Consider the following 12,412-nt stretch of genomic DNA (forward strand, 5'->3'; position numbering starts at 1 on the left):
CTTTGAGGTGTGGCAAGAAGCAGCCAACGATGTAAAGGTTTGATAGGGCCAACTGAAGGGACCCAGCATGGCAGAGCCCAGAACACCAGGCAAAGGATGGTCAAGAAGAGACCGGGAGGAAAGCCTGGTTGGCTACAGGAAGGCGCTCTGAGTTTATTCTAAGTGTAATAAGAAGTCGTTGGGATGTTTTAATCAAAGAAAGGAATGACGAGATCCGACGTACTGGTTTAAACCACCACTGTGGTGATTTTGATAACTGAACTACTTGGTTATGTAGAAGAATGTCCTTGTTCTTTGAGAGTACGCATCGAAGCATTTAGAATGAGGGTAAAATGTCTCCATCTTACTCTCAAGTGGTTCAGAAAGAAGATAGATGCATGGATGGATGGATGGGTGGATGGATGGATGGGTAGATGGGTGGATGGATGTGTGGGTGGATGGGTGGATGGGTAGATGGGTGGATGGATGTGTGGGTGGATGGTAAATGGACAAGTGCATGGATGGATGGATGGATGAATGGATGGATGGATGGATGATGGATGGATATAAATACAGGTGGCTGGATGAAAGAATGATGGGTGGTTGCATGAATAGAAGGATGGTGGATATAAAGATTAGAAGAGAGTTGACTAGCTGACTAGCTGGCTGGCTGGCTGGAGATATGGGTGGACAGAGAAATGGATAGACGGATGGATATAAATATAGGCAGATGGATGAAAGAATGGTGGGCAAATTCATGAATAGAAGAATGTTAGATATAGAGATTGAAAAAAACGTCGACTATTTGCTGGCTGGTTAAACGGTTGGATGGATGGGTGGATGGATGGATGGGTGGATGGATGGGTGGGTGGGTGGATGGATGGATAGATGAATGGATGAATGGATCAATCAATTGATAGAGAAACATAAATAAGCAATGAGGGGATGTGGGCAAATAGTATTTGGGAAGTCTTTGTACTAATCTTACAACTTTTCGGTAAGTTTGAAATTACATAAAAATTAAAATTACAAAAGGTCACAATAATTTGTATAGAGAAGGGACTGACTATAGGACAAAGAGGAGAAGAAATAAGGAAGATTTGTACCTTGCTATATCCATCTGCAACTGTCTTTCCCAAAATGTTGTCTTTCACGTAGGTATTTCTTGAAAAGGGGGCTCCGTGGTCGAATAATTCTGGGAAACACAGAGCTCAACAAAGCAGATTTCTGTAGAGGCAGAAGAAGGAAAGACCAAGAGAATAAAACACAGCGCCAGCTAACGTTTACCGGTGCTTACCGGGTGCCAGGTGCACTGCTAAGTATGTCCCAAGCCTCGTTTCAGTCAGTGTTCACAGCAAGCCTACGACTTACAGTAACATCCCCAAGACGATCTCGGTTCACATCGGTCAGATACCCACTTAAAGTCCACTGCTGGTGGTGGCAACCGTGAGATGTGACCTCAGCCTGACATCAGAGCCCGTTTGGACTCTGAAAGTTTCAAACTAAGGGCAAGGACATGTCCTGATTCAAAACACAGCCCGAGTGATATTACTCTTGCAGCCGTTTCGATGGAGCATGGTTAAGAGAACAGCAGGAAAGTGGAAACGCCCTGGGGAGGCAAACCCAAGAGGGCCGAGTCCTGCCAGCGGGAGCGTGATCGCTTGCCTCCTGCTGAGGTCAGCACCATGGTACTGGAAAGGCCTGTCTTTGTCTCACTTAATAAGCACGTCAGACACAGGTAGTTAAAAACAGGAGCTGCCAAACTGCTGATGCCGTGAGCGGCTCGTTGGCGAATAAAGCAACACGCTCTCGCTGCCGTTTTGAGTTCCCAGAGAGGAGCAGGTGTGCACTCGCCGTCTGGTGCAGGCAGGAGACGGACAGCCGGGCCGTTTAGTCTCTCGTGTTCGGTAGGCTCGCGAAGCCGGCTTGTCAGCCGAGGTGTTCTCTTAGCAGCGGTTTGGAGGCCCAGGCTCACGCAGTGCTCGTTTGGGATTGCAGGCGGATATGGTAGGCTGTTTCCAGAGATGGCCCCCACGGGTTTCCCATTCTGCATGCTTCCGGCGATGAGGCTCTTCCACCCCTCTCGTCAAGAGGGAGAGTCTCTTCTCTCCCCGAGAATCCGGGCCGCCCTGTGACTTGCTTTGACCAGTGGAACGTGGTGGGAGCGATGCTCTTTGGCCTTCCTGGGTTAGGGCTCTAAGAGGCCTCGAGGCTTTTGCTTTCGTGGTCCTGGAGAGGTGTGAACCGAGGTGCCCCAGCTGACGGCCATAGCTGTCCCCAGCAGATCCGCACCCCGGAATGCAGCCACCTGAGAACCAGCAGGGGACGCACCAAGGCAACTGTGAGAAATAGAGCCATCGTGAGGAATCATAAATTATCGTTTTAAATCCCTAAGTGTTAGTGTGTTATGTAACAATAGATCATGGAAAATGGGAATTTTTAGATGCTGCCTCTTGAAATAATATTTATTATAATAAAAATACAAATAATATTCAGTAATAAGTGCCAGCTCTTTGCAAAGAAGGAGACAAAAGGCTGAATTCTGCTCTCTGATACTCCTACCTGAATGGGTGTCTCAGTCAGCTTGGGCTGCCAAAGCGTCATAGACTGGATGGCTTAGACAAGAGAAATTTCTTTCCTCACAGTTCTGGTGGCTACAGGTCCAAGGTGGAGGTACCAACATGGCTGCTCTTGACTCTTCCTGGCTTATAGACCGCTTCCTTCTGGCTGTGTCCTCACATGGTGGAGAGAGAGAGAGCAAGCCCTCCGATATCTCCTTACAAGGGCGCTAATCCCATCACGAGGGCCCCACCCTGGTGACCTCATCTGAACCTGTCTCCCAAAGGCCCATCTCCAGATGCCGTCACAGCTGGGGTTAGGGCTGCAACATATGAATTCTGGGCAGACATAATTCAGTCCGCGGCAAGAAAGAAACACCCTGGGCACACATTTGCCAGTCAGCACCACAGCAAGATAGCTGAGTGGATCTAACGAGCTTACTGAGTCACGCTTTGAAATGCTTCATTGTGGTCAGGCTTCTTTCGGTTGCAAGTGACAGAAATCCAATTCAAAGTAGCTTAAGCACAAAAGGAAATGTATTGCCCCACATAGCTGGGAAGGGTCCCGAAGTTACTCTCAGACGTAAGGAAAAACTGCAGCCGAGGCCGCCTCTTTCCTCCCTCGTCACTTCTGTTTGTTTGCTGTTCTCATCTGGTATTACAGACAGCACTTCTCTGAGTCATAGGAAATATGGCTACTGTTGAGCAAGCCCCCCGTTGAGCAAGCGAGCGGGAACAGCCTTTCAACGTGTGCACATCAAGTCCAGGGTCATACTCTGGCCCTCTTTGGGTCACCTGACCTCAAAATCTTGTCAATCTCAATCTAGCTCTTCTCGCCATGTGACTTACTATATACTTTTTTTTTTTAACTTCTTTATTTGTTCACTGTTTCCTTCCCCACTGAAATATAAATTGCATGAGAAAAGACATTTTGTCTGTTTTCTTCGTTTGCTATATCTATAGCACCTTGGCACAGTATATTGCTTCGTAAATATTTGTTGAATGCAATAATGATGTATTATTATCTCTCTTATCAATCCTAGGAGGTTGGTACTTTTATTATCCAAATTTTGCCAATTATGAAATCAAGGCTCCAGTTAGAGAATGTGTACATGGTCCTTTTCCTCCAAAGGGGACAAACTTGAAGTAGTGGCCAGCGTAATCAGATAAGAGAAAAAAGATATTGGCGTTGGAAACGTGCAGGGAAGATTCTCATGATCTGAGTTGGAATCTTTCTGACTCCAGAACTTTCAGTGATGATGTTATTCATATAATTACAAAGACTCTTCGCTTTCAGAGCCTCACAGGGGTCTGCGATAAAACGACCCATTTATTTGTCCCTCTTTTTGTCCAGTGGCCTGATTCCACCAAGAGAAGGCCCAGGAGGAAGAGAAAAGGATGTTCTTGTTGCCAGGACGAGCAGTGCCGGCAGTAACAAGGAGGAGAGGACGATCATAAGGAAACTGTAAGTTCCCTTGCTGAGCCCTGTCACCACCAAGTCAAGGCAGGAGTTGGGCCGAGAGGAGGCTGGCCGGCCACCCGGGGCGGGGAGGGCCTGCTCTCCTCGTGGGGGCTGCAGCCGATAGGAAAACTCAGTGCCGTGTAATACGATCTCTTCCGGGCAGTGGTCTAAGCACTTGACGTATATTAATTTATCGATTCATCACAACGACCCTGTGAGGGAGGAACTGTCATTGCCCCATTTTACAAGTATCTACTGAGAGGTAAAGTAATGTGTCCAAGGAAGGTCCCACGGAGAGTAAATGGTGAAGTCAGGATTTGAATCCAAGGAGGTCCAGATGCTACACTCCACTGCCTCCCTATGATACAGTAGCAATAACCAAGAAATAATGTTACAACAATAAGAAAAACACAGCAACCGTAATTATTGGAATTTAAGGGACTAATTCATCGCCTCTTTCCTCCAACTCTGGAGGATACCTGTGTGTCCCAGCGTTGGGACACGTGATGCAGCTCCCTTTGAACACTCCCCTCAAGTTCACACACCACCGTTAAGCACTTGTGTCTTTGGGTGCTACGCCTCAAACCATAGGGTGTGGGACACTTGTGCAAAATTCAGATTCTCAGCAATCACGTCAGCGGTTGGAGGATGAGGCCTAGAAGTCTGGATTTTTAACAAATCCCCAGGGCTCCTCTGATGTGGGGAACCCTTGGATCGCACCTGGAGATGCGCCTTCTCGGTCACCAGGTGTCATTTACCAGCCCCTGTCTCTCCCATGGAAACTGAGGAAGAGCCTCCGTCAGGGATTTCAAGTGCAAATGCCTTCGGGGCCAGGCGCTTAGTATGGATGAGTGATGAAGGGGACGAGGGGTCGGGGGGACACTTGTCCCTCAGCTCCGTCTGGCTGAGGGATAACATGCTGCCAGAGTTTCTGATTCTTGAAAAAAGCCGAGGAACAAGGTTTGTTCGCGGAATCGGATTTCCAGACGCTGGCAAATAATTTAAGTTTAAAAGTAAAGACTGTGCATCGAAAAAGAATAGTAATGATAATAATAGAAAAATAAAAGTATAAAAACGTAAAGTAAAATAAAAATCGTGCAATCCTGATGAACCGCCATTGCCGGCTTCATTGGGCCCTCGGCCACCAGGCTGCCACCTCTGCCCTCCACTCGTCCCGCTTCTGAGGGAGGGCAGCTTGGCAGGCGACTGAGGGAGGGGACCTCCTCTCTTCCATTCCTTCGGTCGCCGAGTCTGTGTTGTGTGTGAGAGTCGTGCCAAGCCCTGAAGATGCAGCACTGACCTGTCTCCCAAGGACGCTGTGGGCGCCCATTTCACGTGGAAATATTTTTGAGGGGTCAGCAATTCTGCGCTGGGGTTACCTCCCAGGGCGGGTTTAATATGCCTTCGTTTCAAGAGAAAGGAGGGAGAGAATTATTTATTTTTTTCCTTTCTGGATCTCAGGAACAGAGGTTTAAGTGCGTGGTCCTCAGTTCCTTCATTGTCAGCTCAAGACCCCTTTCATTTACCCCCCTTTTATCCCCCACCCCCCTAATTCCCACTCTACTTCCTGGCCCTCCTCTCCCCGGTCCTTCCGATATGCTATTCACTGTGTCATAAACTGCATATTGTTTTGCGTGGATGTATTTTCAATACGTAACTGATTTTTTTAACACTTCATCCTGCTTCCTTGTGTGTGTGTGTGTGTGTTTTCACTAAGCACTCTTGTTTTCTTTTTTATTAGGCACTCTTTTTTTTTATTTTAATAATACATTTTATTAACCCAACATATCCAAAATATTATCACTTCAACATGTGATCACTATAAAGCATGGTCAATGAGATATGTTACGTTCTTTTTTAAAAAATAGTAAGCCCTTGTCTACGGCCACGCCACCCTGAACGAGCCCGATCCCGTCTGATCTCAGAAGCTAAGCAGGGTGGGGCCTGGTGAGAACTTGGATGGGAGACCACCTAGGAAGACCAGGTGCTGTAGGCGTAAAAAAAAAAAAAAAAAAGTAAGCCCTTAAAATCTGATGTATATTTTACACTTGTTTCGACAGCGCAGAAGCCACGTGTAGCCAGTGGCCTCCATTTGGCTGGTACATGGAAATATCCTTTAGGCTTGGAGAACTGAGCTCAAAGGATTCTTTTTAGTTTTTTGAAATCATGATAAAATATACAGGACACACAATGTACAGTTAACCATTTTTAAGGGGACGGTTCAGTCGCATGAAGTACATTGACGATGTACAACCATCGCATCGTCCATTTCCAGAACTTTTTCATCGTCCCATCCTGAACTTCTGTGCTCATTGAACACTAACTCCCCCTCCCCGCTTCCCCTAGCTCCTGGCACCCACCGTTCCGCTTTCTGTCTCTGTGAATTTAACTACTCCAGGTACCTCAAGAGCAGAATCTCACACCATTTGCCTCCTGTGTCTGGTCTAATTCACGCGGCATGATGCCCTCCAGGCTCCTCCGTGCTGTAGCCTGTGTCAGGATGTCCTTTTTAGGGCTGAATAATATTCCAGTGTGCGGATGGACCACATTTTATTTACTCGCCCGCCTGTCAATGGACATCAAGCAGTGTTCAAAATCTGTCCACACAGCAGTGTAGACATCCATCCTGTTGCTCCCACCCCAGCACAAGCCCCGCTCCCCCAGCGATGGGATCCCGGGTGCCCTTCAGCGACCCCTGCTGTGACAGTGCTGCGGGGGAGGTCTTTGTGCTGGCTCCTGTCCTCCTGTGGACCTGCGCGGGAATTCCCCAAGGCTGTAGAGACCCAGGAGTGAAACCGTGGGATCATGGCGAAAAATGACTCACTCAAAAGGAGTGACCGAAAAGAGTTAGAGAAAGGACAGTTTACAGGTCCGTAAGCAGAGTCAGGTCCCCTCAGGGATAGAGGAACACCCAGGGGTGGCGACAGAGGGCGGAGGGGAGGGGACTGTGAGGGGGAGAGAGGGGAGTCAGACAGGAGCCTGGCCTGCAGCAGAGGACTTGCAGGGGCGGAGCCAGGGAGTCATAACCGTGACCTTCCTCCTCCCACCTTCCCAGCTCCTGCTGGCGCCTCCCCCTCAGCCCAGCCAGAAACCGGAGCTCCGGGCGCTTGTTGACATCCTGCCCACAGGTCCGCCTCCTGGAGCTGAGAGGAGGGTGGACAAGGGAGGAGATGGATGTAGGGGGCCAACAGCCTGTAGAATGTGCATCTACTCACTTTAGTTAAATGTTCCCTGACTTTCTGGAATGGCTGCATGGAAACGGCTGCTTTGTCAGACCAGACCACCTGAAACCAAATTCATCCATTCCTTCAGCGAGTATATATTGAGAGCCAGGCATCATTCTAGGTGCTGGAGGTGCAGCGACCTAGGCAAACCCTGCCCACGTGGTGCTTACATTCTAGAAGGCGCCGTCAGAGGGTGACCCGGTTAGGAAATGTATTAACAGGACAATTTCAGATAACTATGTGCTCCGAGACCATTAAATAGGGTGCTGAGGGAGAAGTCGATAGGGGGCTACTTTAGCACTGGGACATCCTGGAAGGCTTCTGTGAGGAAGTGTCCGTCCAGCTGAGCCCTGAAAGACCTAAAAGACGTGAGAGAAGAGCTTTCCTGGCAGAGGGAACGGTGGGTGGAAAGGCCTAGGCTGGAGTCAGCTCGTGGAATGGAGACCGTGGCGGCTGAACAGCGGGGAGTGGAGGCGAGTTGGGGAGACCGGACCGCACAGGGCCAAAGCAGGGCCTTGGGGAGCGTTTCTGCCCCCAGGAAGGGTGTCCTGAGGTCAGATAATGACAGCACCTCCACCTGCACCGGGCGTGGCTTCGAAGGTGTTTACATAGGGCTCCCATTGGCTGAGTGTCCGGGAAGGCGGACTCTGCCGGGTTTTCTGCCTCTTCTGGGGGAGCTCTCTGGGTCACTTAATTGGAGTTTGAGCCTGATGTAGCAGAAATAAAATGTTTGTTTTGGGCACTAGCGAGCTTGTGGCCTCATGTTTAAAGAGCATGAAGCCACGATTTCCTGGTCAAGGCGAGCTTATTATGTCTATAGGCACGCCACCCTGAACAAGCCCGATCCCGTCTGGTCTCGGAAGCTTAGCAGGGTCGGGCCTGGTGAGTACTTGGATGGGAGACCACCTAGGAAGACCAGGAGCTGTAGGTATTAAAAAAAAAAAAGAAAAAAAGAAAAAAAGACTTTCTGAAGAAGTAGGTCATGCTAGAAGGAGTTTTATCTTTGTCCTGCAGACCGTGGGGAGCTATGGAAGGGCTTACGCTGAGGAAGGACTTAGTCAGCTCTGCACAGTGACACAGGCATTCTGGCCGCTACACAAGTGGATTGTAGGTGGTGACAAGGAGGCTGCTGTGGCTTGGACTGGGGGGACGGCAGGGGAGGAGATGAGAGGTGGTGAAATTAGGGACATATTTGGGGCATGATGACTAAAATATAGCAGATGGGTGGCGGGAGGAGTTGAGAACAACTCCCAGTTTCCTGGCTTGGATGACTGGGCAGGGATGATGTCACTTCCGGAGGTAGGGTGCTGGGGGTGGGGTGGGGGAGTGTGTACAGTCGCAGGGGAGGATGGCACAGCACTAAGCCCTGCATCAAAGAGCCCGGGGCTCGCCCCAGCCACTGCTGGCCCAGCGCTAGCAGCAGTCAGTGGGCTTGACTTTGACAGGAAGCAAGAGCCAGAGCCCACCACTGACTCTTCAGGGCAGGGCCATCTTTGCAGGAAATAGTGTTGAGATGAAACTCCGTGGTCAACCCCAGACATCGTTCTTCCTTTTCACATCTGCCTATGACGGGGGCAGTTTGGTATTCATGTCTCAGGGAATATCTTTGTATTTTAGCTCCTTTATCCAAGAACTCACATGTGAATCTTTATTCTTGCAAAGATCTGTTTTACAAGTAACATTGAGAAGTTATTGCTTCCTCTACAATAAAACCATGGAAAATTTAAAAAAGAAAGGGGCCGACTCCAGTCACCGGCGTAGCACAGTGGTTAAGTTAGGTCTCTGAGTCCACAAGTTCCTGTGTGACCTGGGCCCGCTACCTAACCTTACAGAACCTCAGTTTGGTCACTGATAACAGAGGGAGATTGGTCGTACTCCCTTCAAGTTGTTACGAGGGCGAAACGAGCTGACGGATGGAAAGCCCCCCAGCAGTGCCTGTCCGTCACGAGCCCTGAGTAACCGTCTGCGTCGATGGCCTGCAAGAGTCTCTTACAGATCAGGCAGGGGGCCCGGCAGCCCCTGCTTCGTCCTCTCTGTTCCCTCTGACCCCGCTGTCTCTCCACCCAGGTTCTCTTTCCGGTCTGGGAAGCAGACGTAGACCCAAGGCGGTGGTTCTCAGACTCGAGAAGACCACCCACCAAGACGACTGCATCTCGGTGCCACGAGGACACACTGCACTTGCTCGTTCGTTTCCCCTCGGAGCCATCCAAGGAGGAAGGCGGCGAGGTTCTCTCACGATCGCTTTGTCCCCAGCTGCGGAACTGGACATCCGGAAGGCCTGGCCTCGGCAGGGGAAGTGGGACCGAGAAATCCAAAAAGCAGAAGGAAAGTGAAGCAGAGCCACCTCCTGCTTACGTCAGCCACCTGCGGGGCCTCCGGGTTTCTGATCCTCTGGTCCCACGATGACCTTGGGGAGAAGAGAATGCCGGAAAGGATGGTATTGACGTTCCAGCGATGATTTCACTGATATTTAGTGAATCTCTGATTTTGCTAACATGACTTTCTTTACATGATTTCTGTAGTAAAGTAAAATGACTTTGATACTTGAAGGATTTTAGAGTGGTCTCTTAGAGTCATGTGACCTTGTGCAGGGTACTTCCGGTCTCGGTTTCCAGATCTGTACACTCTGTTTAGCGGCGCATGTGTGGGGCCTTCGTAGTGCATCGAGTCTAACTGATGCACCGTTATTTCATCCATTGGTCTGAGAGAAGAAAAATGCTGCAAATGATAACGTTAAGATGCTGTTGATTTCAAGGCTATTCCTGATTTCGGAGATGTTAAAAGTGAAAAAAATGTGCATTTAGGAATTGATAAAATGCAGTATACAGATGGCGGGTGGCTGCATTTTGCCATGAAACTAACGAGCCGGTGGAACACAGCCTGGGAGCCTGGTTCCTTGGTAAGCAACGCTGGCTCCCTGCTGCATGGACTCTCGGCGATTCCCGTGACAGCTCGGGGAGATGGGGGCTGGTGTTAATCCCCCAGATTTGGAAACCGAGAGCCCGAAAGGCTAGAGTAGTTTACCAGAGGTCACACAGCTAGGAGGTGGCCGCCCAGGATGCAAATGCAGGCCTGATGCTGAGGCCCACTTCTTCCCCGTGAAGCCGGGCGCACCCCTATTCTCCAAAAAGCGCCAGCATTAATAATGAGCACAATTTACTGCACGCCTTGCCCGCACCACTTGAAGTATCTCGCACATACCGTCTCCCCACCTGCCGCGGGCTGGGTAGTGTTATTCCTGTGGCACACCAAGGCACAGCGCGGAGGGGCTAAGGGACTTGTCCAAGGTCCCAGCTTGAAAGTGGTAGACGTCAGGCTAGAACCCCAGGTGCAGACTCCAGCCCAGGCGTCCACCTCGCGGCCTCCCAAGAAAAGTTGGCAGCGTCCCAGAGTCTGGTCCAGCGTGCCATCTCAGCCGTCAGGTTGGGGCCATGTCCTAACCCCACGTCAGGCCACAGCCGATTGGGTCCTTCCCTCTTGACGGGAAGGGAGGGGAGAGGTTCCTGCACCTTGGGGGCGAGGGCCAGCTTGGGAAACAAACCCGTGTGCTGACTTCAGAACCACATGGACCGACCAAGGGACAAGAGTGGGGGAAGGGGCTGCGTCCTTTGCAGGACTGCAGAGCGGGGGTCAGCTCCTGTGACCAATGTTTGAAGTCCAGCCCTGGGGGCCATCCGTCCACTCCACCAGCCTAACGTCCTGGAGCCCCGACTGTGGCAGCTGACCTCCAAGGTGAGGCTGTAACAAGGCGTGGAGACTGACTCCTCAGTACACCCTGCTAGGCAGGCAGGCAGAGGCCATGCCACCTGGTGGACCAGTTTCAGGGAAGGGAAGGGATTTGTCCAGGGTGAAGGCTGACAGACGCTTCGAGCTGGTGCTGGATCTGGCTCTTTTGCCTGCAGTCCCAGTCAGCCTCCAGCATCTGGGGCGAAGGGAACGAACAGTGAGTCAAGGGCAGATGGATGGCGGGGTGTGCAGGGCTGTTGGGAGGGCCTTCCGGCACAAGGCAGGCTCGGTCCATGAGAATCAAGTCTAGTACGTTAGAAGCAACAGTGACAATTACAGCAGCTCAAATTGACGCTTACTGTGTCAGGAATCGTTCTAAGGGTTCGACATGCATTAACTTTCACCTTTACAAGCACCCTACGACCCCCATTATACAAACGCAACTGTCCGCTAGGACATTAGACTCAAACTGGTGTGTGACCCCTTTTGTAAAATAACAGAAAACCCAATCCTAATTTTTTTTCTACCTCCGCCTTGTAAAAAACAGTAAGACAACACAGGTGGCTTTGCCTGGCAATAAATATTTTAATTTTTGTTTCATTTTTATGATGACAAATAATTTTCAAGTTTATTTCCTTTTGTTTTTAAATACAAAGCTAAACCACAAACAGGTACAACCAAGACATTTTATCTCACATTGACACTCTGTCGGATCCTCCTCCAATTCGCTGACCGCTGACCAGGCAAGTGTGGGGTCGGGGGAAGACTCTCTTAGGTAGCACCGTCGTGAGGCTGGGGGCGGGTGGGGTGGGGGTTGGGGGGCATCAAGGTTGAGGACAGGCTCTCACACCTGTCTCCATTCACATTTACCTGGGTCCAGGGGGCCAGGAGACCCTGGGTGACAGCTCCAGAATCCCGGCCCCCTGGCCTGTAGGTTAACAAGAGTGAGAATCAGTCCCCCCGCCCCGACTGTGGGAGGGAGGAAGCTACCTGGTCCTCCTGCTGTCACAGTCAAGGTGAAAACTTTACCCTTAGCCTCGATTCCTGGGTGCTGGACCTGCCTGCTCCCCTGGGGTAGGGGCCTGCACACCAGGGCTCCTAGGCTCACCCTCCGTTTTGTGGCTGCACGTTCTGCATGTTCGCAGGAAGGACGCTAGGCGGTCTGACAAACAGAAAGCCCGACAGCAGGTCTGGAACTTTAACCCAGCAGAATTGGGTCAGGATGGGGGTGGGGGTGTGAGTTGGGGGCGGGTAGGTTGGGAGAGGGGATCGGATAAGTAATTTCTGGTCCCACTACAAAACTTTATTTTTGATTAGAATAGAGTACCATCTCAAATCTCTTCTACAAAAACAAAAACAAAAAAAAATAAAGGAAAGAGAAAGAAAAAAAATGGGGAAAAAGGAGAAAAAATTTTAAAGAGCCGGAAAGAAAGGATGCATTAAGGGAGGAAAAAAATGATTAA

At 50.2% G+C, this 12,412-nt stretch overlaps 1 protein-coding gene and 2 pseudogenes across 1 annotated transcript in view; all 3 read left to right on the plus strand.

Annotated features, from left to right (window-relative positions):
* The window catches only part of RILPL2 (Rab interacting lysosomal protein like 2), a 14,547-nt gene extending 4,775 nt beyond the window's left edge, over positions 1-9,772 (plus strand). The window contains exons 2-3 of the mRNA XM_025045500.1: positions 3,812-4,002; positions 9,291-9,772. Of these exons, the coding sequence (XP_024901268.1) occupies positions 3,812-4,002; positions 9,291-9,321 (222 nt within the window). The 3' untranslated portion in view covers positions 9,322-9,772. The remainder of the gene's footprint in view (positions 1-3,811; positions 4,003-9,290) is intronic.
* On the plus strand, positions 5,877-5,995 carry LOC112478398 (annotated as a pseudogene).
* Positions 8,036-8,154, plus strand: LOC112478414 (annotated as a pseudogene).
* Positions 9,773-12,412: the final 2,640 nt, after the last annotated feature.

Source organism: Pteropus alecto, unplaced genomic scaffold, assembly GCF_000325575.1.
Source record: "Pteropus alecto unplaced genomic scaffold, ASM32557v1 scaffold213, whole genome shotgun sequence".
Taxonomy (NCBI): domain Eukaryota; kingdom Metazoa; phylum Chordata; class Mammalia; order Chiroptera; family Pteropodidae; genus Pteropus; species Pteropus alecto.